The sequence below is a fragment of the Salvelinus alpinus genome, chromosome 9, assembly GCF_045679555.1.
Source record: "Salvelinus alpinus chromosome 9, SLU_Salpinus.1, whole genome shotgun sequence".
NCBI classification, from domain to species: Eukaryota; Metazoa; Chordata; class Actinopteri; order Salmoniformes; family Salmonidae; genus Salvelinus; species Salvelinus alpinus.
In genome coordinates, this window is record NC_092094.1 from 51,974,285 (window position 1) to 52,000,955 (window position 26,671).

The following is a 26,671-nucleotide window of genomic DNA, read 5'->3' on the forward strand; positions in this document are numbered from 1 at the left end:
GCTTAAATAAGAGAACCATCGAGATCCCCCACCCAAGTCTAAATCAATCAATATACACGAATGAGCAATATCAACTCTTCTTCCCGCCCACAGCAAATGGAGTGGGTAGAGCAACGAATTTACAACGTTCGCTCAGCTACCATCTACTGTTAGTCCACTTCGTATTTAGGAGGGCGGATCAGACACATGCACTATACCTAGTTCAGAAGGGGGGGGGGGGGGGGGGGTCAGTACCCAATGTTGCACTGCAGTTGGAGAGAAGGAGAGAAGGAGAGAGAGCGAGAGTAAAGCGAGAGGACAGAGAGTGAAGTGAGAGGCAGAGAGAGAGAGAGAGAGAGAGAGAGAGAGAGAGAGAGAGAGAGAGAGAGAGAGAGAGAGAGAGAGAGAGAGAGAGAGAGAGAGAGAGAGAGAGAGAGAGAGAGAGAGAGAGAGAGAGAGAGAGAGAGCGAGCAGCTGGGCTGAACAGCTGGCCAGGAGGATTTATGTCAGAGTGAAATAAAACTCAACATATGTCCAAACACAAGAGAGGCCAGAGAGGAAAGGAGAGATCCTCTCTTTAGCACATACAGCACAGTCACTAACATACAGTACACGCACACACAAACACGCGCACACACACACACACAAGTGCTCCCCCCGAGATACAGCCACAAAACCTATAGCAACCAAACTTCACACACAGCTCTGTTCTGTCTCACACACACAAGTAGCCTAAGGATTCAAGTAAATGTGTGTACTGAAGCCAGCTAGCCACTACAAGAGCTCAGTGCTGTAAAACCATTAGAGTCCGAGTCAGATGTGTGTTGTGTGTGTTAGCGCCGTGTCCATTACAGAGACACTATTTTCATCTGTCAGATGACACCTGCTCTGCCTCTCTCTCTTGTTCTAGCTGCCAGCCACGGGCTCCAGGGTGAAGTTTCTCCTAGGTACAGCTCTAGGGTCAGCTAGCCATCCCCAATCCTAACCTTAACCATTAGTGGGAAAAATACAAAACTGATCCAGGATCAGCATCTTGGGTGAACTTCACCCTGGTCCAAACGTTGGCCATGGTTGGAGAATGCCTGCAAGCTTCTCCTTCAGAGAGGGTGGATGGTGGCTGGTTGAAGGGGGTAGCAGCATACTAGCCTGTATGACCTGATCAACTGACCAGCATCTGACCCACAACCCACTTCCACTCTCTTCATGTTCCAATTCGTTCTCCCGAAGTACGCACTTGAAACCCGTTGGATTTGGTATATGAAGGGAAGTGAAAAAGTGCCCAGAAAAGTAGAAATGTGGGGAATTGGGACGCGCACACAGTTTCCTGGAGTAAAACGGCTGCTGTGCTTCCTCCCGTTGGGTGCGGCTACATTGGCAGTTGCAGATAGAAATGTTTTGTATGGAGCTGACATGAGTCCATAGTCTACACGACAGAGGCAAATCTGTTCTAATACTGTACAGTACATTTCTCGCTGAACCTCCTGTAAAGTCGAACCCCAGTAAATGAACTTCATCCTGTTCTGGGTAGACCTCAGTTATTTGTGTGACAGTCCCGGCGTCAGTTGTACAGTGGCCCAATTATAGTATGAAGAAACTTAATACTACGCTTTTAACCGTCAACTTATAACCCAGCCTCGACTTATACAGTGGGGTCCAAAATGATTTGACGACCTTGATAAAAATGGGTGTCAAGAGTGTCAATCATTTCAGACCCGACTGTATACAAGCAGACGCTTGTATCCTAAGCGACTTACATTCATGCGTGCATACATTTGACGTACGGGTAGTCCTGGGAACGGAGCAAAACCTTTTTTTCCCCCCAATGTATTTGATACCGTTCCACTCATTCCGCACAAGTCAATGAGCCCGTCCTCCCCAATTAAGGTGCCACCAACCTCCTGTGCTACCAACTGAGCTACCAGAGGACCAGAGTACTTGCACCTGAAGTCTCTCAGTGCAAATACAATTCAAAAGAAAGAGAACGTCTCACCCCTGTCATGTTTCAGAATGCCTCACCCCTCCGCACTCATCCAAAAAGTCCATTGGATTCGGTTTGCACTTTAGTCGTGATTTGAGGAAACCCTATCCCCAACACCATGTGAGGCGGAGACACAATAGAAGTGTTGTTGTGGGGGGGAGGGCATAGGGTAACAGGAGGTTGGGGTGGGAGTGGTTGGATTCACAGGGGGTAGAAGAGGTGTTGGGGGGGGGGGGGGGGTTCTTGCTGGGGTCGACAGCTGAGTGCTTTCGAGAGTGAGAGGCCGACCTAGTATGTCTGCCCACGGGCCCCCACCGCTGTCGACGTATCCGAACAGGGAGAATCCGAGGGGTTTGGAAAGACATCCGAGGGGCTTGGAAAGACATCCGGACGCACAGAGAGAGAATAGCTGACAAGAACGTCACACAAGCAGCTGGTTCATTATATATCATCTGTAATGGGGGGCGATTATCAAACCCACTCACAGACACTGTTACAGCCTCCCGCTCTTTAAAACAAACTCTGAACCACTATACGTTGTGTATTTTATGCCACATGCTGAATTGGAGGCCTGCTACTCTTTGACAATTGGGGGATACAAAATGTCTTTGGTAAAAAAAACTGTTAAAAAAAAGACAAACATGTTTGGTGTATTTGAGGGAGTTCTGGTCTACCTCAGGTACTCCAGGGAGGTGTGTGGGGGACTGGATGAGGTCTATCAAAAGGACCATATGATCATTTGGCCAACTGCCAAGCTGTGGAAAAGGCTACTGGGCATCCTGTGGCTTGATGTAGTTAAGGCACTCTGCCACAGATCATTACAGCAGAGATCCCTCTTCATTATGGGGAAAACAGGGAAACAGATGACTATATAGAGAGGTGGAGGAGGATGGGAAGAGGTACAATCACACAAACTTGTTAAATACACACACTCAAATGTATGTATGCACACACACACAGACACACGCAAGCTGCCAATCCTATAGAGAAGGGCAAACGCAGTGGCAATGCGAAGCCTCGAGTCAAATACCTTGTATAATTAGCCTATAGGCTTAACCCTTAGCCTGACCTTATTCTCTCTGCACCACCACTACCTACCACTGTACCACCACTACCACCACCTGCCTGCACCCACACAAGCACCAACATGCATACACACACAAACACACAAACACACACTTCACATATTAGAATGTGGGTTACTGTGGGTTCCACAAAGGATTACTGTTCATTCAGATGACACTTACTCTCTGCTTTAAAACAGAGCCCTGTGGACCCTGGACAAAAGTAGTGCACCACATAGGGAATAGGGTGCCCTTTGCAACTCGTAAGGGGGGGCGGGTAATGCCCATAAGGTAACACCTAAATGGGGATATGCTTTAAGAGAAAAGAGGATTATGATATGAGAAAAGATGATTGGTCTATGAAACATAATGAATCCTAAGTGAGGAAAAGTAACTGCTAGTGACATGACTGGTACAGTTGTAAAGAAATAGAAGGGTACGAGCAAAAGGGTGACTGAATAGGAGTGCTTAATTATACAGATTGTCAGGCAGGCTAGACAGAATAGTTGCACACCTCTTTTTAGAGAGTTATTTCCGGATACACTGAAAGACAAACACACACACGTGTACACAGACTAAGGCTGTCCCCGGCTAAAAAAAATCTTTGTAGACCGTGATTTGTCTGTTCTTTCGACCAATCAATTGGTCGGCATCTTTAAACGTGTATTTTTTCCCATATATAGACATATATAGATGCATTTGAATAAAATCACCTATATGCATTGAGCTTGTCTGATGCTTTAAGCTTACTAATAAAATAAAACAAATGCCTCAAGAGGGCGCCAGAGATCTTAACCTGACCCAACTATTCTCCTCCAGCTCCTGCTGGCTTTCACAGATTCTGCCATTTCTCTCCTGAAGTTGCCGGTAATAGGCTACACGAGGAGTCGGTAACCTTTCTCATGTTGAATACCAATTTATCTTACCATTTCTACCAATCTGCATGCCAGTTATTGTTTTCATATGCACATTTTCGTGAAACAGTTTCATTGAATTTATAATAACGTCTTCATATCTCAAAATCCTTGTCATGTGGTTAATCAAAATTCTATCCAAATCTAAATGAAAATGATACAAACCTAAAAAGGAACTTATATTGCTATTACCAACTATGTAAAAATAGTCTACATAAAGCCAACAAATAAAAACATTGCAGCCTGCAGGTAAGAAATATCCTGATAAAAATAAATATCCTATAAATCACATTGGCTACACATGGCCTGTCTGCAATGAACTTGAAACATTGCATGAACTATTAAGTTGGGTCCAGCTCCGAAACTTGCGCTAGCGATCTTGCAACATTGTATAACTATGAATTCCGGCGCCGACAGAGATGGCCGCCTCGCTTCGCGTTCCTAGGAAACTATGCAGTATTTTGTTTTTTTTTACGTGTTATTTCTTACCTCTTTCTTACTTCTTACATTGGTAATCTTAGGTTTTATTACATACAGTCGGGAGGAACTACTGGATATAAGAGCAACGTCAACTCACCATCATTACGACCAGGAATACGACTTTCCCGAAGGGGATCATCTGTTTTGCCCACCACCCAGAACAATGGATCGGATCCCAGCCGGCGAACCTAAACAACGTCGCCGTAAAAGGGGCAGACGAAGCGGTCTTCTGGTCAGGCTCCGGAGACGGGCACATCGCGCACCGCTCCCGAGCATACTACTCGACAATGTCCAGTCTCTTGACAACAAGGTTGATGAAATCCGAGCAAGGGTAGCATTCCAGAGAGACATAAGAGACTGTAACGTTCTTTGCTTCACGGAAACATGGCTCACTCGAGACACGCTATCGGAGTCGGTACAGCCAGCTGATTTCTTCACGCATCGCGCCGACAGAAACAAGCATCTTTCTGGTAAGAAGAGGGGCGGGGGGTATGCCTTATGATTAACGAGACGTGGTGTGATCATAACAACATACAGGAACTCAAGTCCTTCTGTTCACCTGACTTAGAATTCCTCACAATCAAATGTCGACCGCATTATCTACCAAGAGAATTCTCTTCAATTATAATCACAGCCGCATATATTCCCCCCCAAGCAGACACATCGACGGCCCTGAACAAACTTTATTTGACTCTATGTAAACTGGAAACCACATATCCTGAGGCAGCATTCATTGTGGCTGGGGATTTTAACAAGGGTAATCTGAAAACAAGACTCCCTAAATTCTATCAGCATATCGATTGTGCTACCAGGGCTGGTAAAACCCTAGATCATTGTTATTCTAACTTCCGCGACGCATATAAGGCCCTCCCCCGCCCTCCTTTTGGAAAAGCTGACCAGGACTCCATTTTGTTGCTCCCAGCCTATAGACAGAGACTAAAACAGGAAGCTCCCGCGCTCAGGTCTGTTCAACGCTGGTCCGACCAATCTGATTCCACGCTTCAAGATTGCTTCGATCACGTGGATTGGGATATGTTCCGCACTGCGTTAAACAACAACATTGACGAATACGCTGATTCGGTGAGCGAGTTTATTAGCAAGTGCATCGGCGATGTCGTACCCACAGCAACTATTAACACATTCCCAAACCAGAAACCGTGGATTGATGGCAGCATTCGCGCGAAACTGAAAGCGCGAACCACTGCTTTTAACCAGGGCAAGGTGACCGGAAACACGACCGAATACAAACAGTGTAGCTATTCCCTCCGCAAGGCAATCAAACAAGCTAAGCGTCAGTATAGAGACAAAGTAGAGTCGCAATTCAACGGCTCAGACACAAGAGGTATGTGGCAGGGTCTACAGTCAATCACGGATTACAAAAAGAAAACCAGCCCCGTCGCGGACCAGGATGTCTTGCTCCCAGACAGACTAAACAACTTCTTTGCTCGCTTTGAGGACAATACAGTGCCACTGACACGGCCCGCTACCAAAATCTGTGGACTCTCCTTCACTGCAGCCGACGTGAGTAAAACATTCAAGCGTGTTAACCCTCGCAAGGCTGCCGGTCCAGACATCCCTAGCCGCATCCTCAGAGCATGCGCAGACCAGCTGGCTGGTGTGTTTACGGACATATTCAATCAATCCCTATCCCAGTCTGCTGTTCCCACATACTTCAAGATGGCCACCATTGTTCCTGTTACCAAGAAGGCTAAGGTAACTGAACTAAATGACTATCCCCCCATAGCTCTCACTTCTGTCATCATGAAGTGCTTTGAGAGACTAGTCAAGGATCATATCACCTCCACCCTACCTGTTACCCTAAACCCACTCCAATTTGTTTACCACCCCAGTAGGTCCACAGATGATGCAATCACCATCACACTGCACACTGCCCTATCCCATATGGACAAGAGGAATACCTATGTAAGAATGCTGTTCATTGACTACAGCTCAGCATTCAACACCATAGTACCCTCCAAACTCATCATTAAGCTTGAGACCCTGGGTCTCAACCCCGCCCTGTGCAACTGGGTCCTGGACTTCCTGACGGGCCGACCCCAGATGGTGATGGTAGGAAACAACATCTCCACGGCGCTGATCCTCAACACTGGGGCCCCACAAGGGTGCGTTCTCAGCTCTCTCCTGTACTCCGTGTTCACCCATGACTGCGTGGCCATGCACGCCTCCAACTTAATCATCAAGTTTGCAGACGACACTACAGTGGTAGGCTTGATTACCAACAACGACGAGACAGCCTACAGGGAGGAGGTGAGGGCCCTAGGAGTGTGGTGTCAGGAAAATAACCTCTCACTCAATGTCAGCAAAACAAAAGAGATGATTGTGGACTTCAGGAAACAGAAAAGGGAGTACCCCCCTATCCACATCAACGGGACAGCAGTGGAGAAGGTGGAAAGTTTTAAGTTCCTCGGTGTACATATCACGGACAAACTGAAATGGTCCACGCACACAGACAGTGTGGTGAAGAAGCTGCAACAGCACCTCTTCAACCGCAGGAATCTGAAAAAAATGTGGCTTGTCACTGAAAACCCTCACTAACTTTTACAGGTGCATAATTGAGAGCATCCTGTCGGGCTGTATCACCGCCTAGTACGGCAACTGCACCGCCCACAACCGCAGGGCTCTCCAGAGGGTGGTGCGGTCTATACAACACATCACCAGGGGCAAACTACCTGCCCTCCAGGACATCTACAACACCCGATGTCACAGGAAGGCAAAAAGATCATCAAGTACAATAACCACCCGAGCCATTACCTGTTCACCCCGCTTCCATCCAGAAGGCGAGGTCAGTACAGGTGCATCAGAACTGGGACAGAGAGTTTGAAAAACAGCTTCTATCTCAAGGCCATCAGATTGTTAAACAGCCACCACTAGCACAGAGAGGCGGCTGCCTACCTACATACTTGATATCATTGGCCACTTTAATAAATGGAACACTAGTCACTTAAATAATGCCACTTTAAGAATGTTTACATATCTCACATTACTCATCTCATACGTATATACTGTATACTGTATCCTTCACTATCTATTCTTTACTATCTATTGCATCTTAGCTGCTCTGTCACTGCTCATCCATATATTTTATACTTATATATTCTCCTCCCATTCCTTTACTAGGTTGTGTGTATTAGGTTTTGTTGTGGAATTTGTTAGATATTAGGTTTTCATGTGGAATTGTTAGATATTACCTGTTAGATATTACTGCACTGTCGGATCTAGAAGCACAAGCATTTTGCTACACTCGCAATAACATCTGCTAACCATGTGTATGTGACAAATAACATTTGATTTGATATGTAATGGGGAATTGATATACACTATCAATCAAACTCAAAGAATTCACATTATGAAGTTATGAAACAATGAATGTGCACAAATTGGCGGGAGAGAGCGCATTCTGGAGAGAGAAGGGCATTGCGCATCTGGCCGCATGGTCAATCCGACGTCTGCATTTGCCATGCAGCATTTACGGGGATATGGCCTCAGCAGAAGTCAGGGCATTCATACTTCTTGCGCTTCGCGGAGCAGTCCAGACCTGTTGTCAAGGAAGTGAGTTTGTGTTTATACAGGAAGCACCGCCGCCACCTACCATCAACCAACCATGTCAATGAGGAGCTATACAGAGCCCTGTACATTGTTACAACATTTGGGAGGCGGATGGCGATGCAGTACAGAGTTCGATTTGGCCTCTGCATGCCTCTGGAGGCTCTGCAATTGCGTCACACCCTCCATATGGAGCCTCCGACCACATTTTCGGATCAAGCATAAATTTGCTTTTAGTCTAAGCCTCCGTAATGGATTAGTTCACTGAGATTGGTGCAAATATATATATATTTGTTACTGCTCGACTAAAACAATCTCGGTCGACCAACAGCCTAACGACCAAACAATCGACCAGTCGACTAATTGGGATCAGCCCTAACACAGACACATGTTTGCGCGAGTGCACATGTACACACACACACTCTCTCTCTCTCCCTCTATCTATCCCAGGAACAATAGTGCCAAGGGAAAACCCGCTCTGCGTTTTGAGTGGCATTGACAGAGATGCTGAAATGGCCTATCATCGCTGAGAGAGAACAAAGTGGAGAAGCACACAATGAGTCTATTGTCACAGACAGGGGTTAAGCGAAGTTGGACTCCTTTGATGTTGCCCTCGAGCTGGTTAAGCCATTAGATGTTGTGATCGGATCCCCAGGCCTGCGATGCCTCCCAAATGGCACCCCATTTCCTATATAGTGCATTATTTTCAATGAGGGGGGGAATAGCGCTCTGGTCAAAGTAGTGCACTATATATGGAATAGGGTGTCATTTGAAACACAACCCAGGGCTGCAGGCAGAGCTAGCCTAGGCTAAACTAGCTGTGGAGATATGAGAGTCTGTTGGACCACACAAGAAAAATCATTGCAAGGGCCACTACTAGCCGTATACCACCCCTTACGGAAAAGCCACATGACTTCACAGGACATTTCCACATGTTTTGCACATGTGAAAACATGTGTTTTTGGAAATGTCACATGTGAAGTGTTCCAAAAACTAATGCTTTCACATGTAAAGTGTTCAAAAAACACGTTTTCACATGTGAAAGGCCCGATTCATTGGCAAGAATATATTACTGCACTTCGATAAAAGTTGCCCGGAATCAAGTCAATATTTGTGCGATTATCAACTAAAAAGTTTAAGTGCAGAGGGACACTTGACATTAAGGCCTAGAGTCAATGAGATCAAGCGTAAACACTCGATAGCTGACAATAATGAGGATTTCTAGGTGTAGATTACATATCACATTCAAGTGTTCCAACTTGTAAGGCTACATGGGATTTCCCTTAACACAGCTCTATGCAGCCAATGGCAATTTCTGCTTCAGGTATAATGCCAGAAGACACTTGTGGATTTGACAGCTCTAACGCAGTTCCAAAACAATCGCTATGTGGGTGTCCACTAGCGTGGATATGATAGAATCTTGCCCTAAATGTGCATAAATACTCTCTGGATTTGAACTTGCAACCATTTGTCAGAGGTCAGCATGTGGGAGAATTCAGAGCTCAGGGATGATAGACATGTTTCCTACTAGTAATTAACAGTTGGAGGGTCATACAAGTGGATTTTTGCCAGTCGTATGTGGTAAATTCCCACTTCCCACTAGGTACAATCATTACTGCACTTTGAAATATAGGTGGGCCATTGTGCTGGCGGGGGCTCATTAGCATATGTGGGGGCATGGTCTAGAATATGTTGTATTTGTGCCAACCGTCAGTGGAAATGTTGTACCAGTTTAAGTGGTTTTATCATTATGTTGATGAAGGTTGAGCACCTCTTTTGACATTGTCAGTACTGCAATCTTTTTTTAAACTTGTGACAATCAAGAGCTGCACTGTGAAGAGGTTACTGTGCATTTCTAGTAGCTTAATGGAAGTTGGTTCACAGAAAGTTAATGTTTAATTTTCAATAATTTATGGTCAACTAATTACAAGTGGGTTATTGCTAATCCATCACACTCACTGACTTGATGGTCTGGAAGGGAAGTGAGTATTACAATTACATGGTGACTAGTCATAAATGAGCTATTGTATGGTTCTTTGGTATCACATGCACTTGTCAGCCTTTTAACAAGGCTGCAGAACTGACAGTGTACAAGCTTAATGTTTATAAACAGAGCATATTAACTGGGATAACCTTCCCTTATGGGAGACCGAAAAAAAGCTAGCTGAGAGCCACGCCTGCAATCTTCTGATAGGCTGGTGCTGTTACAGTATGCTGCCAATCAGCAAGTGATGTGCATGTTGTCAACAGAAGAGTCAGTGAAGGCACAGTAGGTTATTGTCAAGATTGCTGGTGGCAGCAAGTTACTGTGACTTTTAAAATAACTTACTGCCAAGTAGTTTCCAGTTAAGAAATGAGTAATTCACAGCAACAAGTTGACATTAAGTTACTGGAACATTCATATTAAAACCTCTTCACGGTGCAGCTTAGTGCTGCTCATTACCGAAACATTATCTTACAACATTTGCAGAATGAACAGTATCAAAGGATTTGCATTGGCATAACTATCAAACACTTAAACTGCTACAACACTTCCACTGACGGTTGGCACAAATACACATATTTCACCACACCTCCAAATATGCTAATGAGCCCCCCCAGTATATTGCCCCCACCTATCAAAGTGCAGTGATGATCGTGTCTTATATTCCAAATATTAGGTAGAAAAATGTCCCATTATACCTACATGTTGACAAACTGTACCATGTGAGTTCATTGTGCACCTGTAAAGTTAACATTTTACCTTGTTGTACCCCAGGTAACGACAATGTAGTACACCCTAACCTTACCCTTGTTTTTTGAGAGTGTGTTAATACACAGTATGTTCCATGCAATTCGTATGAACCTGGTGGCACTGCAGATACATTGATGCACTCCCAACTAAAATGTTCAAATCCCCAAAGAATTAATGTATACTCTACGTCAAGTGTCCCTGAGCACTGCTAGTTTTATGTTGGTGGTGATAATTTGACAATTATTTACTTGAATCTGGGCAGCTTTTAGCAAAGTGCAGAAGTGCATTCTTGCCAATAAGTATGTGGCCATATCTCTTTCACACTCACAGATCTGGTGGTGTAGCTGCACTATAGCAGGACATTTCTCTTTGCTAGCGACCAAGAGGTTATGAGTTCAAATTCCATTAAAGGCTGAGTCCCATATGTGGTCACAGTACAAGATTGTACAGTAATTGAAATCAGAATACAGCATCATACTGACATTTTATAGAAATAACACCTTCAAGTTGTTGTATTTACACAACCGTTCAAAAGTTTGGGGTCACGTAGAAATGACTGGTGTTTTGCAGGAGTGATGGTTGCTGATAATGGGCCTCTGTACACCTATATAGATATTCCATAAAAAATCAGCCGTTTCCAGCTACAATAGTCATTTACAACATTAACAATGTCTACACTGTATTTCTGATCAATTTGTTGTTATTTTAAGGGGGAAAAAATGTGCTTTTCTTTCAAAAACAAGGACACTTCTAAGTGACCCCAAACTTTTGAACGGTAGCGTAGGTGTCTACAATGATTAATAGTTGTTCTTAAAAGAGAACCCTTCAAAAAGAAAAAAGAAAGAAAGAAAGAAAAGGATACAAAAGTACAGTAGTTTGAGAAATGTGTTTCTGTAAAGAGATCGGTACATAGCAGCACTTCAATCCACATCAATCTAGATCTATATGTTTATGGCTGCATTTGAGTTTGTGGAGAGATGTTCTCAGAGCCAATCAATGCATTCATTTAGAAGGGACTGCATCCATCTCTCAGCATTAGTGATTTATTGATCTCCTGCTCTCTTTAGCCAAACACATTGAATGAAATGAACCCAACTATTAAGCTCAATGGGAATGGTCAAATGCCAAAAAATGTAAATACAACATCATCAACAATATTTCATGTACGAGTGAAGGAACTGAAATTCTAACGGTTACAGTACAGTGCCCTGAGGCATCGTCGCTGTAATTCATGTCATCGTGATCTCAAACTTCAAAAAGGGAGCTAAAACAGAAAGATGTTACTTGTAGCCAATGGATGGTTGAATCCTAATCTACAACACAGTGTTTGGGTTATTGGTTTTTCTAATTCATTTTGCCTTGGCTAAGTGCTCTCAGTGCGATCAATGTGACTGGTGGGTCCCTGGGGACGACAGTCTTACTAATTAGGAGTGAAACATTAGGCCTGTTTTTTTTAAATTTATCAACAACGTACCGTTACTGTATATTTCACCATTAGTGTTTTGATTATATGAATTCATTTAATTTTACACATAGAATTCTGTTAACTACTTTTTCGAGTATTAAAATATACTTACTGTATATTACCCTTACACACAAACGTAGATACACACACACACACACACCCATAAACACACACACACAAACACACACACAGTCAAAGCTGCTGTTCTAATATATACTATTGACTTCACTACCCACTTTATATTTATAAATACAGTCTATTATTACATTGCATATGACCTATTCTATTACTTCCACTAGTTGTTATTTTTGACTTGATTATTGATGAATGTACTGCATTGTTGAGGGAAATAGCACATAAGCATTCCCCTGCACCTTGTATACCTGCGGTAAACTGTGTATGTGACTAGGGCTGTTCCGGTGACCGTATTACCGCCACACCGGCAGTCTTGAGTCAAATTCCACGTGGCCATCTAGTCAAAGTAATTCGGCTTCTCCAAAGCTCTGATGCTGCTGATGGTCATTAGTAACCTATCAAACTTGCTAACTGCCTGGTACTCAGCACTCTATTGTACCTCGAATCGCTCTGACGTCAATACAAATGTGATCGAAAATCTAATCACACACTTCATGAGAGCCCATGAGCTCATGTGGACCAACATTTCTATAGGCTCTGCAATTTCACACATATATTATTTAGTATGTAAAGACAAGATTAAATCAAGTATAGTCTGATGGTTGACAATATTAGCCTATCACTTGTGAATTATATGTTATCACTGGATGCCCAGTTTAAGGCAAGAAACAATGCCTTTTTTTGGTGACGTTTTCTAATCATAGTCGTACACCTCATGTATCCTAGCCCATAGGCCTATATATGTTTTGATAAGGTTTGTAGCACAACTAAAGTGGCCAAATAACTTCAAAGTTAAGCACATTAATCCGCTTTACCAGTGGTGTAGAGCCTAACTGGCATACATAAGCAGCATGTGAGTTTCAAGTTTGGGGAAGATCATTTTAACCATAAAAATGCACCTTTATCATAAAAGCATTACATGCATAATCGCATTTACGGTCACTCTTGATAATGGTGTTTTCCCGCTGATGGAACATTCAGGCTTATAGCCTACTGCCGGGTGCGCATTGCTGTGCTTATAATGTGAAGAAATAGCCTAATAGTTTATCAACATTTTAAGCTAAACGTTCTGATCTGTTGTGTCAGCCTCATTGCGTAAAAAAGTTTTTGGGATGCTAGTGGTTGTATTAATTTGGGATCTATCGCATCCCACAACTGTCCCAGAGTATGTTTGGAGTATTTATTTCTCGCACAGAATAGAGTAGGTAAACTTTTGTACAATGGGGGATAGTAGATTGACAAAGGCTAGTGCTTTTGCTGTCCATTAGGCTACTCATCTTGTTGGCTGACAAAAAGTAAATGTGGACAGTTCTTTCAATATCTTCAATATGCACCTCGGAATTGGATAAGGATGTGCGCAGTTGCATCCCGGATGTGTCTGTCTTCACTTGTAGCCTGTGAGAAAGACACGATCACGTGTTGGAAAGCCATGTGAGTGAGATGAGAGGTGCTTTGGAGCAAACAGCACTCAGGGAGAAGGGCTGCAAAAGGCATGGATTTTTTTAGGGTGCATTATGGCCACACAAAGGGGAAATTCGAGGAATTATCAACTGACGATGTCAGGACCCGGTGCGAGAAACAGTCACTAAATCGGCAGAACCCAGAAGATGAGGCAGACACAGCAGTACTAGAGATGGTGGTTTAATAAAAAATAGATATCATCCAAAATACAAAGAAATCCACAAAGTGGTAAAAACAGCAAGGGAAAAACAAACCTTAAAAGACTAATCCAAAATACAAAAGAACAAAACCAGAGAACCTCTGGAAAATCCAACAAGAGAAAAATATATGTTCACAACAAGGCTTGGGCTGGGGCTGGGTGCTAACATACAAACACTGAGCCAGGAACTGAGGAACACACAGGGATTAAATACTAACAAGGGAACGACATACAGGTGCAAACAATAATTAGAGCAAGGGAAAAACAAAAGGTACAAAAAAGGTGCAATGGGGACATCTAGTGACAAAAAACCAGAACAGTCCTGGCCAAAACCTGACAGACGACTGACGAAGTGTGTACAGTCTGCGCAAAAAAAACAAAGCAGAGCTCATGACTTTCAAGCGACTTTTTTCAAATCATCATTAGTCGCATCATGCAGCCTTACAATGTATTAAAAATCAAAACATATAGCCCAACGTTTGTAGAACCACTAAAGTTACCTGAATAACTCTAAATTAAACATAAAGGAGTACATATTTCTTCATTAACCGCTCAACTCAGAATAGCCAAATGTGCTCACTCCCTCAAATCGTTTGAAAATATCCTTTCTATTTTATATGTTCAATTGTGTTCAATATGTTCAATTGTATTCTTCAAACTATAAAATAATGTAAAATAATGCCACGGAATTCTAAGCAAATTTATCATCTTGTCTGATAAATGGTCCCGTGTGGCTCAGTTGGTAGAGCATGGCGCTTGCAACGCCAGGGTTGTGGGTTCATTCCCCACGGGGGGACCAGGATGAATATGTATGAACTTTCCAATTTGTAAGTCGCTCTGGATAAGAGCGTCTGCTAAATGACTTAAATGTAAATGTAAATAAATGAACTAGTGTAGCCCACAACCATATGGCATAGTTAGATCAGGACCTAACATAAGGACAACTCAGAGTATGCTATTCTGTTCTTCTGAAATAGCATGTTTCTTTAGACCTGTCTAAAATAAATAATTGATTTATTCTGAAGGTGTAAGCTATATTACATGGATTTATTAGACTTTTTAAAATGTAGATGTTCCAAAGGTCTGCATCAGTGGCTTGTAGGCTGTGTAGATGCCAGGAGATGCTAAATGTGTTTACATTAATTAACGGTCAATCACCGTGAGACCGACAGCTATTTGCTTGACCATCACCGGCTGACATTTTTTTGTGACCACCACAGCGCTAGGTGAGACCATAAACTGCTCGTGTACATAAACATTATGTGACAAATACATTTGACTTGATTTTGATTGGTTGATTTGATACACCCTCCATATGTATTTGGAGAGTAGATTTAAGATATTACTGCATTAATTATTTATTTATTTATTTGAGGGTATTTTCATAAATCTGCCAAAAAAATAAGCCCTTTATGTATTACAGTAGTCAAAGGTTTAGTATTTGGTCCCATATTCCTTGCACGCAATGACTACATCAAGCTTGTGACTACAAATTTGTTGGATGCATTTACGGTTTGTTTTGGTTGTGTTTTGGATTATGATTTGTCTGATATGAGCTGAATGGTGAATAAAGTCGTGTGCCATTTTGGAGTAACTTTTATTGTAAGTACGAATAGAAGATGTTTCTGAACATTTCTACATCCAAGTGGATGCTACCATGATTATGGATAATCATGAATGAATCGTGAATGATGATGAGAGAGAAGGTTACAGAGGCACAAAGATCATATCCCCCCCAAATGCTAACCTCCCCTGTTATTGGTAATGGTGAGAGGTTAGCATGTTTTGTTGTAGCCTCTGAATGGCATCTCACTCATTGTTATTAATGATTCATTCATTTCTTAATCATGGCATTATCAGGATTAAATTTAGAAGTGTTCAGTAACATCTTATCTACTCACTGAAAAAGAGTGATGGATTCTCCAGCCACCGTGCGGACAGGACAGTGGATTCAGGGAAATCGAGAGGGAGAGGGGGTATGTCTCTCCATTAGTATATACCTGATGGTAAAATGCAGACCGTTCTACCTCCCAAGAGGTTGTTATCGTGACTGTTGTATATATTCCACCTCAGGAGAACAACAAGCTGGCGCTTAATGAACTGCAAAAGGACAATATAGGAACAAGGCGGAATCCTATTACACCGGCTACAATACTCAACGCATGCAGGGGCTACAGTCCATTACAGATTACAAAGGTAGACCTAGTCGTGACCAATCCAACGACGCCTCTCTACCAGCGAACTCAAAGCATTTTATGCAAGTTTTGACAAAAACAACACTGCACGAGGGCACCCACCGTCCCAGAGAACTGGGTGATCTTGCTTTCCGAGGCCAATGTGAGTAAGGTTTTCAATCTGGTCAAAACTTGCAAGGCCGCGGGATTGGACAGTATTCCAGGGCGCATTCTCAGAGCATGCGCAGACCAGCTGGTAGGCATCTTCATGGTCATTTTCAGACCTCTCCTTGTCCCAGTCTGTAATCTCCACATGTCTCAAACTGACCACCTTTATTCCTGCCGCAAACAACTCTAAGGCTACCTGCCACAACAACTACCGCTCTGTAGCACTACCATCTGTAATCATGAAGTGCTTTGAAAGTCTAGTCATGGCACCCTAGACCCATTCCAAATTGCATACTGCCACAACAGATCTACAGACGATGCAATCTCAACTGGTCTCCATAATGCCCTCTCCTACCTGTACAAGAGGAATACCTATGTGAGAATGCTGGCTCACATCGACATCATTATTCCAGAAACCCTAGATCCACTCCAATTTGCATACCGCACCAACAGATCCACAGATGATGCAATCTATTGCACTCCACACTGCCCTTTCACACCTGGACAAAAGGAACACCTATGTGAGAATGCTATTCATTGACTACAGCTCAGTGTTCTACACCATAGTGCCCTCCAAGATCGTCACCAAGCTCGGGAAACTGGGACTGAAAACCTCCCTCTGCAACTGGACTCGGGACTTCCTGACGGGCCGACCAGGTGCTGAGAGTAGGCAACACTTCCTCTGCCACGTTGACCCTCAAAACGGGGGCCCCCCAAGGGTGTAAGCTTAGCCCTCTCCTGTACTTCTTGTTTACCCACGACTGCGTGGCCATGCACGACTCCAACTCCATCATCAAGTTTTCAGACAACACAACATTAACAGGCCGCAGTGGAGAGGGTCAAGAGCTTGAAGTTCCTCAGTGTCCACATCACTGAGGACTTAACATGGTCTTCTCACACCAGAGCAGTTGTGAAGAAGACATGGAAATGCCTCTTCTACATCAGGAGGCTGAAACAATTTGGCATAGCCCCTCAGATCCTCAGGAACTTTTACAGCTGCACCTGAAAGCATCTTGACTAGTTGTATCACCGTCTGATATGGCAACTGCACCGCTTGCAACCGGAAGGCCCTACAGACAGTGGTGCGGACAGCCCAGCTTATCACTTGGGGCGAGCTCCAAGCCATTCAGGACGTACAGTGCTTTAGAAAGTATTCATACCCCTTGACTTATTCCACATTTTGTTGTGTTACAGCCTGAATTCAAAATGCATTAAATAAAATAAAATAAATCTCACCCATTTACACACAATACCCCATAATGACAAGGTGAAAACATATTTTTAGACATTTTAGCAAATGTATTGAAAAATAAATATCTCAATTACATAAGTATTCACACCTGAGTCCAAACTTTGTAGAAGCACCTTTGATTACAGCTTTGAGTCATCTTTGGTATGTCTGTATCAGCTTTGCACATCTGGATTTGGGGATTTTCTCCCATTCTTCCTTCCAGATTTTCTCAAGCTCTGTTAAGTTAGATGGGGATTGGCGGTGAACAGCAATCTTTCCACCGATTTTATATGGGATTCAAGTCTGGGCTTCGGCTGGGCCACTCAAGGACTTTCGCATTCTTGTTCTGAAGCCATTCCAGCGTTGCTTTTGGCTGTATGCTTGGGGTGATTGTCCTGTTGGAACGTAAATCTTTACCCCAGTCTAAAGTCGTTTGCGCTCTCTCATCAAGGATTTGCCTGCATTTTGCTCCATTCATTGTTCCTCTATCCGTACCAGTCTCCCAGTCCCTGCCACTGAAAAGCATAAACATAGCATGATGCTGCCACCACCATGCTTTATGGTAGGGATGGTGTTAGATGGTTGATGAGCTGTGCCTGGTTTTCTCCAGACATAGCACTTTGCATTCAGGCCAAAGAGTAACATTTCTGTCTCATCTGACCACAACATATTTTGCCTTATGCTCTCAGCATCTTTCATGTGCCTTTTTGCAAATTCTAGGCCAGCTGTCATGTGCCATTTTCTCAGAAGTGGCATCTGTCTGGCCACTCTCCCATAAAACACAGATTGGTGAAGTGCTGTAGAGACTGTTGTCCTTCTAACAGGTTCTCCCATCTCAGTCAATGAACTATGTAGTTCTGTCAGAGTGGTCATTGGGTTCTTGGTCACCTCCCTGACCAACACAACAAAATGTGGAATAAGTCAAGGGGTATGAATACTCTCTGAAGGCACTGTATATATTACCTTTAGTATAACACCATAAGTATTTATATATTCCTGCTATCAGTCACTTTCAACTCTGTTTACATGGCTATCCTACGACCAGTTAGTGAGTGTTGTCATGATACCATAATTTTGACTTTGATACCAGGTTTAGTATCATGATTCTCGATACCATCACGATACTCAATGCTCAGTATGTGTAGATAATCCTTGCTACCACGGCTTTTTTGAAAGACATAATGTTAGTCATGGGGATCGCTAGCTAGCGAACATTAGCTTGCTGGCTCACTAGTTAACGTTATGTGTATGATCTGTGTATTAATATTCATTTTTGGTATCTCAGAAATCCATTTACATTGTTAGTTAGTTAGCTACCTGCAGATTCATACACCAGCATTGCATGCATAGTGGCTAGCTATGACAATCCGTTTGTACTGTAGCTATGGGTTGGCATTATGGTTCATTGTTTAGCTAGCTAGCTACATGTCTAAACAAAATATTCCACTTCATAAGAGAATGATTACATGACCAATCAAGTTAGCCAGGTGTGTCTGGGGGTGATTACGGCCCTCTATTGCATTTTCATGAACATGTGTGCAAGTCTAGTGCCCCATTCACTTAGTGCCTGGAGTGTGGTTATAGTATTTATTTCACATGACTCATCAATTTAGACAAGTGTCTGGGTAAGCATCATCTAATAAGTATACAATATTTGTAACTGGACACTTTCAAAGTCAGATTAAGATATAGGTCAAGGACTAGATAAAGTGTATTTTTACCTGGAGTTTTTCCCTTATTGTAGGCTACTACTTTCACCACTTTTAATATTGGAATCTTTAGTTGTTTACTACAATACCATACTCACTCTGTTTAGCACATGGCCTCACATGTGAATCCCAAGAGGTGGGTGGGGCTAAGGCTTAAGAGGGTATCAACTTTCAAAGCAGAATTGTTTTCCTATTGTTCCTCAACTGCAGTTTATGATATACAATTTTGTAGCTCTGAGTCTCTACTTTTATCCAATGTAAGAAACACAATTTCTAATTTTGCTACACAAGACCGAATCGAGGCCGTGGGTCACATTTTTTACATCAACATTTTTCAGAGACAGCCATGTATGCATTAATGAATCAATCATACAATCAATTTGACTTTGCATTTACCAATCTAACTACATAAGAACATAATGCTAATAATTTATTTGAATGGTAAATCTCTATTGATGAACTGGGTAATTCGAGATGTAACCTAGGCCTATTCACATGAATGCATATTCAATAGGAGTGTGAGCATTCATTGAGTTATGGAGCTTGTTTTGGCTGATTTCATGGGGCTACAGAAGACAATCTGTTTCCCTTCCATTTGGGACTTATTTTATTGTACTGATTAACCACATTTGCATAGAAGTAGCTTATTTTATAAAAGTGTGCGCTGTCTCTTTAACCAGTAATGAGGCCAAGAGACCGATTAAGTTAATTAATAAAGTTTTGGTGGCAATCAGCTTTGAAATCAGCATATTTTGTGTTATTGTTTGCATATTATCACAAACAAAGTGCCAGGGTAGTGAATTTATGATAGCTTCAGTTGTAAGCTAGCAAAAACAGTTAGTCTATAAAGCAGTATCGGTATCTTCTTGCCTTGTAAAGTGTTCTAGGCTGTAGGGACATTGTTTTGCGAACAGTAATGAACCGTTTCAACATTTCTACATTCCGTGTCGCATTATTCAAGTGTGTTAACTTCTGTGCAGCATGAGTGGGGAGCTAACATGATCCAGCCCAGACTCCCGCGCAGGCTAAGTGGAGCAGGCACAGTGCTTTCACGCTAAAAGGGTGATATCGCCGTTTTCATGTTCTAGTATCAAAAACGTACAGAAGTCTCGGTATACCGTGCAACACTACTACCAGTCACTTTTTAATGTATAAACCCACCTCAACCACTCCAGTACCCCTGCACATTGAATATGGTACTGGCACTGACCTGTATATCCTGGAATTCTCATGTTTCGAACTCACATCGCCATTCTTGTTTTTTTGTTGTTGTGTGTTTAAAAAAAATATGATCTATATTATTATTATCATCATCACTGCATTGTTGGGAAAGAGATCTCAAGGTAAGAATTTCACTGTACTGTTTTACACCTGTTGTATCCTGTGCACGTGGTGAATACAGTTTGAAACTTGAAAACACACACACGAATACGGTTCACTCATAGTAAAAAGACTTCAGCAGGAGTTCTTAAACTTTTTCAGCTCAAGACCCAAAATGGAAAAATTCCCTGACCCAAATCGTCCTCCATTGACCGAAATGAAGAACAAATTGGTTTTAATTATACAGTAGATGCATTCTCATAACTTGCGACCCACCTCTTACATGCTTAGGGCCCACTTTGGGTCACGACCCATAGTTTAAGAAACCCTGATCTACAGTACAGAAGACATTGCAAAAAAAGCTGCGATGCCTTTGGCTATCCGGCTCTAGAGATCACTACTCTACACTTCACTATATAAATAAAGTGAAGCATTTAATACGAAAGATCAGTGGGGCCTGTGATATCATGACAATTACAATGTGTAGCATAACAGTACAGAGAGTCGATAGAACTCCATAGCTTTGGGGAATAGGCGCATGCAGGGGCATGCAATGGGAGTCAACCACTAGCCTGATGTGAGGTTTCACTTCTCACAGATCTATGATGTATGGGTGGGGGGAATTTGTCGCTCATTGAAAGGTTCAAAAGATCCTCCGAAGAGGATATGGACACAAAGTAAAGGCTGAACATACTGTGTTTACGCAGGCGGGCATGCACGCACGCACACATAGCACACACATGTGCAAGAGAGTTCACACACATATGCACACATAGAGAAGAGGGGGGTTAAGGGAGATCTCCTACCATCCTGTTCTGTCTTTGTCAGCTCTACTAGTTTCTTCTGTTTCAGTGTGTCCACCACGTCGGCCAGGCTTCCTTTGCGGCGTTCCGGTGTTCTGAAGGCGGATCCGCCTAGCAGCTCGCCGCAATCCTGGGAACACTCCTCAGGCTTTGGTGGAGATATAGTGTTATTCCGGTAGGAGTTCAAGGAACAGCCCTTGCTACTAGCATTGTCCTATAGGAACAAATAAAACAGGGGTGTTTTGGAATTAGTGGAATGACAATACTAGGACTTTTTCACTTTTCTTTAGTAGCTTATGGCCATTATTTCAACTAATCACTCACCACAAAGTTAAGTGTAACTTACAATCTATTTCTCTAACAACTTTTAACTTTTCATCACCTCTCTATTGATATCCCTAGACTAATGTCTGTGGTTGTTGTTGCTGTGGGTGTTGTTTAAATTGTTGCTTAAATCATGGCGATCATCTTCTTACAGCAGAATTTAGACTCGGACCAGGTTGCAAATCTCTGTATTGGCAGCCAGAGAGTGACACCTTGGCACAGAGGGACTGGCATGGCAGTGGGGAAAGGTCAAGTTGAGATCTATGTCCCAAATGGCTTCCTATTCCCTATGTAGTGCACTAGCCATAGGGCTCTGGTTAAAAGTAGTGCACTATATAGGGACTAGGGTGCCATTTGGGACAGACAACATAACTCAGCGGTTTCGCAACAAAGACTGTCCCCTTCGGGCTTGTACCAAGAACACGGTTACGGATATCCCCTCCCTCCATCTTGTGATTGACGAATGCAACTCAATACAGAAGAATGACACAGGTCATACATACTGTGGGGCAAGGGTGAGAGGTACATTTTACAACTGTCATACATGGAGATAGCTGTCCTTTTCAGGTTAAAAAAACTAACTCTGACCCTACATCAAATAATCCCACAGGACTGACTATGGCCATTTGGGGCGAGTGATTCAGCCATGCTTTTTGTAGGACTATGAGTTTTTGTGACATTGAAGGAACTTCCATCAGCTAACATATGTGACTCGTTTCAGGAAACTAGGCGTATGTCGTGCGTCACTACTTCACAGGAGAGCGATTAGTACCGGAACTTTTTTTTTATCAAAATGCGTTTTCTTTTGGGCAGAAATGCCTTCAGGAACATGTGAACTTTCATGTGCCTTAATAACACATATTTATGCCATCTGTAAATATGAATACAATGTTAAATTACGAGCCTAGTTGGTTTAGCCACAGAAAAAGACAGTAAACTTCCTGCTAGCCATGATTGGCTGAGATAATGAGTTCGGACCGGTCTGCCACGCTTCTGTCTATTTGAGCTGGTCAGTATGTCTAGGTAATCCTGTCTAACACGGCTTTAAAAAAGATATATCCCGTAGTAGAACTGCATAAGTGTTGCTCTCCACTTTCTGGAGGACCGAGTTTTGAAATCAGTGTAATTAGAGTATAATAGCTAAAGAGATGGAGAAAACACCTGTCTCTGGATTACATCTTCAAACTAAGGGCAACCATGGCATCCGTGACAGAGAAGGAGAAGCGTCCAGCCATGTATACGGGTAAGATAATCTAGCTAGCTACATTTTCAGATATTACACGTTTCTAATTTTGTCAGAAAGTCATTTTCATTTCAAGTTAAAGTGTACTGTTGGCTCGCTAGCTAATGTTACATGAATGATCTGTGTGGTAATACTATTTGTATCTCAGAGCCATTTGCTTTGCTAGTTATAGCCGAATGTTAGCTAACATTGCACCTGGTTGGTTAGCTACCTGCAGATTCATGCAGGGTAGTAACATCATGAGTTGGGATTATGTCTTAACAAAAGACTCCACTATGCAAGTATCCATTTCAATAGAATGTTCATGATGTCACTGTGACACGACAGCTGTTGATAGACATATTTGGTAAATTCGCTCTTAAATTGTTGCCAGCAGCACAGTTGCAGTTAGCAACACTCTGGATAACATAAAAACAGCCTAACCAGCTCTGCTAGGGCGAGTAAAATGGTCAGCGTGAGCTGTTCTCTCATTTGTGTCTGTAATTAGCTAGCCCACTTTAGCCAGTTAGCTTGGGTGCTAGACTGCTGTTAGGACAGAACGCTCAGATCAACCCTTAAAAAGATGGATGGGGATGAAGCTTAAAAGGGTGTGAACGATGCTGAATGGGTGCACTTTTACTCCAGGGTAAAAAACACAAATTCAAATGTTGATACATAAGATCCTATGGGCTTTGGTCAAAAGTAGTGCACTATATAGGGAATAAGGTGCCATTTGGGACGCAACAATACTGTTTGGTATTAAATGCACATTGTCCATCAGTAGACACTCTAGCACAGGTGGCCTGACGAGAAGTTTATTCCTGTATGTTTTATCCTCCTCTTACAGAGCGGGGGGGGGGGGGGGGATCTCCAAGAACTTTAGATGGCTTTGACAAACAGCGACATCTTAAGACATCCTTGAAACTGTTCCAAGAGGCATTTGTCTTAAAGAGGAAGATTCCTCTGTAATAGCTCAGTGACAGTGACAGTGTGTCAATCTGACGGAGAGTGCGTGTGTTTGTGTGTGTCTCACTGTCTGAGTAGGGCCTATACTCTCCCAGTCCGACTCGGGCTGGCTGTCTCTGATTGGCTGGTGCTCCTCTGGGAGGGGTTTGCCGTGCAGAGGGGGCATAACTGGCTGGTCATGGCTTTCTCTGTCCTCATTGGCCCAGCCCACACTGTCCTGACCTATCGCTTCCTCTTCCTCTGTCGCCGGGGGAAACGGAGGTGTGGCTCGCTTGGAAGACATCATTCTATAAGGAAACAGGGAGAGGGAAAACATTTATGAATTTCCACAATATTCAGGCATATCTACAGTGTATCAATCTTGAAACAGATATGCACCCGCTGGGAAAAACCCAAAACAACCTCTATAATTGAATTCCAGGATTAGGGTGGATGACAGGATGATAGAATGCTCTCATACTGGAAGAGAAAGACAGAAAGAAATTGTGAACCACAGGAAGACTTCCTGGATTAAGCTGATGTTGCTGATGGCAGATCGCATGGAGATAAAGACCCAAACTCTGATATGGGTTTTATCAGTGGTGTGACTCCATCGCCTACTGATTCCTAGAAGTCGAGTATTGAGGTCCATCATTAGGAAGACAATCACGACTACACTGCAAATCAAGTCTTTCTAGTGTGTGGTTTTTACACTTGTTTTTTTATAAAACTACTTGTTCCTGCCAAAACTAGCATCAGGATTTAAAAGCACTGCTGTGCAGAGGGGTTTCTCTGTCTTCTTCTCCAGTGCCCTCCCCCACCACCACACACATCCACCCACCCACACCGAACACCCATACCCATTTGAGATAGGAGAATCTATTAGACAGCCCAGCTGGCACATGTGGTTCCTTGGAAGTTGTGGGAATGTACGTTTTTGGTTTCACGTTGGTTGTGGGAACAAAGTCATATGTTTCCTGACCGGTAAAACTGTATGTTTTTTAAACGTTCTGAGACAGAAGGGAAAATATAGCCTGTTCTGGGAACGTTTATTTTTTGGTTGCTTTGGAGGTTCTGAGAACGTTTTACTCTGGTTCCTTAAAAGTTTTTCTGGGACATTTTATTAATGCTCTGAGAATGGAATTTATAGGTTATTTTGAGGTTTTTGAATAACTTCGTTAAAGGTGCAATAAACAGAAATCACTCTGCCATTTCCTGGTTGCTAAAATTCGAATTGTTCGCCTAATTTCACTTTGTGACAAAACAAGCAATGCATAATGTAAAGAATCATTGTACCATTTAAACCGCTGTGAAATATATTTTCAATAACCCAAAATGTTGTATTTTCAGCTGTTTGAAGCTGGTGTACAAAACCGAAAGTAAAAGACGCAAAAACAAAACTTAGGAACGGGAAGCATAGAAATAGCGTGCTTAGAAAAGATCAAAAGCTTATTAAACTTGCTTTCAATGAGAATGACATTCTCATTAGTCGCCCAAAAAGTGATATATTGCAGCTTTAAAACTTTCACTGAATGTTTCAATAAGACTGTTTATTTGGGATTAAGCACAGATAGAACAAATGGAAATTCATTTCCTTAGCCATTAATCATGCAAACACATTTATTTTTTATTGTGAAAGGCATTAGGGATATTCAAAACTATAATTGTCTGTTGTGTATCAATGGAATTAGTCCACTGCGCCACCAGGTTGGAGCTAGCATGCAATGTTATTGTTTTTTAATTAATTAAAGCTGTCAATTTTTGTCTATTCAAAAAGAACCCATTTTATAAGGAAACAAGCACTCATTAAGATCAGGTGTGGCCAATAATTGGGCACGGCCAACACACCTGAACACACTTACCAAGATAGAGGATAGAGAGAGTTTTGTTGATGCTGAAAATGGAATGTATACGTTTTGAAATAATATTCTTTGAACGTTCTCTGATTGTCATTAAAGTTTTGTTGTGTTTTTTTTATGGAATGTTTTCTTAACGTTCTCTGAACAATTTGACAACCTTAACGCTGAAGTACTGGAATTCACACAGAAGAACATTGTTTCTTAAAGTTCTCTGAACTATTTGAGAACATTCCCAATGTCAAACCAGTTGGAGAACGTCCCTAGAACATTACCAAACTTGAAATTAAATGTAATGTAACCATGTTTGAACTTTTAGGAAATGTTCTGTTAAAGTAATGAAATATCAAGAAAATACAGTGGGCTTGATTCAAGTGGCCTTCTGTGTAAACCTATATTTCCTAACGCAAGGCCTCATGCCACCACCTGACCGTGCCAAGTCAATAAATCATTTGCTGCAATTACTTTACACACAAACCCCCTCAAAACTATTGTTAAGTGTTGACTGCCAATACAAAAGCTGCATGCAAATTCTCCACTCTTCTCCCAAAGTGTACATTTGCACACTTACTGTCATGGATTTAACAATGGCGTAACGCTTACACCGATCACATGATATCAAATCCATGACAGGGAGTGTGCAAGCGCACACTTGGGGAGAAGGGTGGCGAATTGGGCCTCAAGCCAAATGGGATTATAAAGTGGGAACATGAGAGTTGTGTTTCACGCCGAAGACAATCAAGCCCAAAGATTCTATGAAGTAGAACAGCATTAGCAATCCATAAATCACGCAGGACGGTTTATCTTTGAACTATTCTGTCTCTTGGGCCCTCTGACACGTAAATCCAACCCTTACTCAAATATCTACAACGGAGAGAGAGTGAGAGAGAGAGTCAGAGAGAGAGAGTCAGAGAGAGAGAGAGAGAGAGTCAGAGAGAGAGAGAGA

General features: G+C 42.5%; 1 protein-coding gene across 6 annotated transcripts in view; it reads right to left on the reverse strand.

Annotated features, from left to right (window-relative positions):
- LOC139584005 (transcription factor SOX-6-like) overlaps window positions 1-26,671 on the reverse strand; it is a 153,377-nt gene that overhangs the window by 64,007 nt on the left and 62,699 nt on the right. For 4 of the 6 annotated variants that reach the window (XM_071415520.1, XM_071415524.1, XM_071415519.1 and 1 more), the window contains exons 3-4: window positions 23,958-24,177; window positions 21,382-21,592 (exon numbers count right to left, since the gene is read on the reverse strand). In XM_071415520.1, coding sequence (XP_071271621.1) covers window positions 21,382-21,592; window positions 23,958-24,176 — 430 coding nt within the window. In that variant the 5' untranslated portion in view covers window position 24,177. Of the gene's footprint in view, window positions 1-21,381; window positions 21,593-23,957; window positions 24,178-24,292; window positions 24,350-26,671 lie in introns of all 6 variants that reach the window. The other 2 variants (XM_071415523.1, XM_071415522.1) reach the window with 1 other exon arrangement.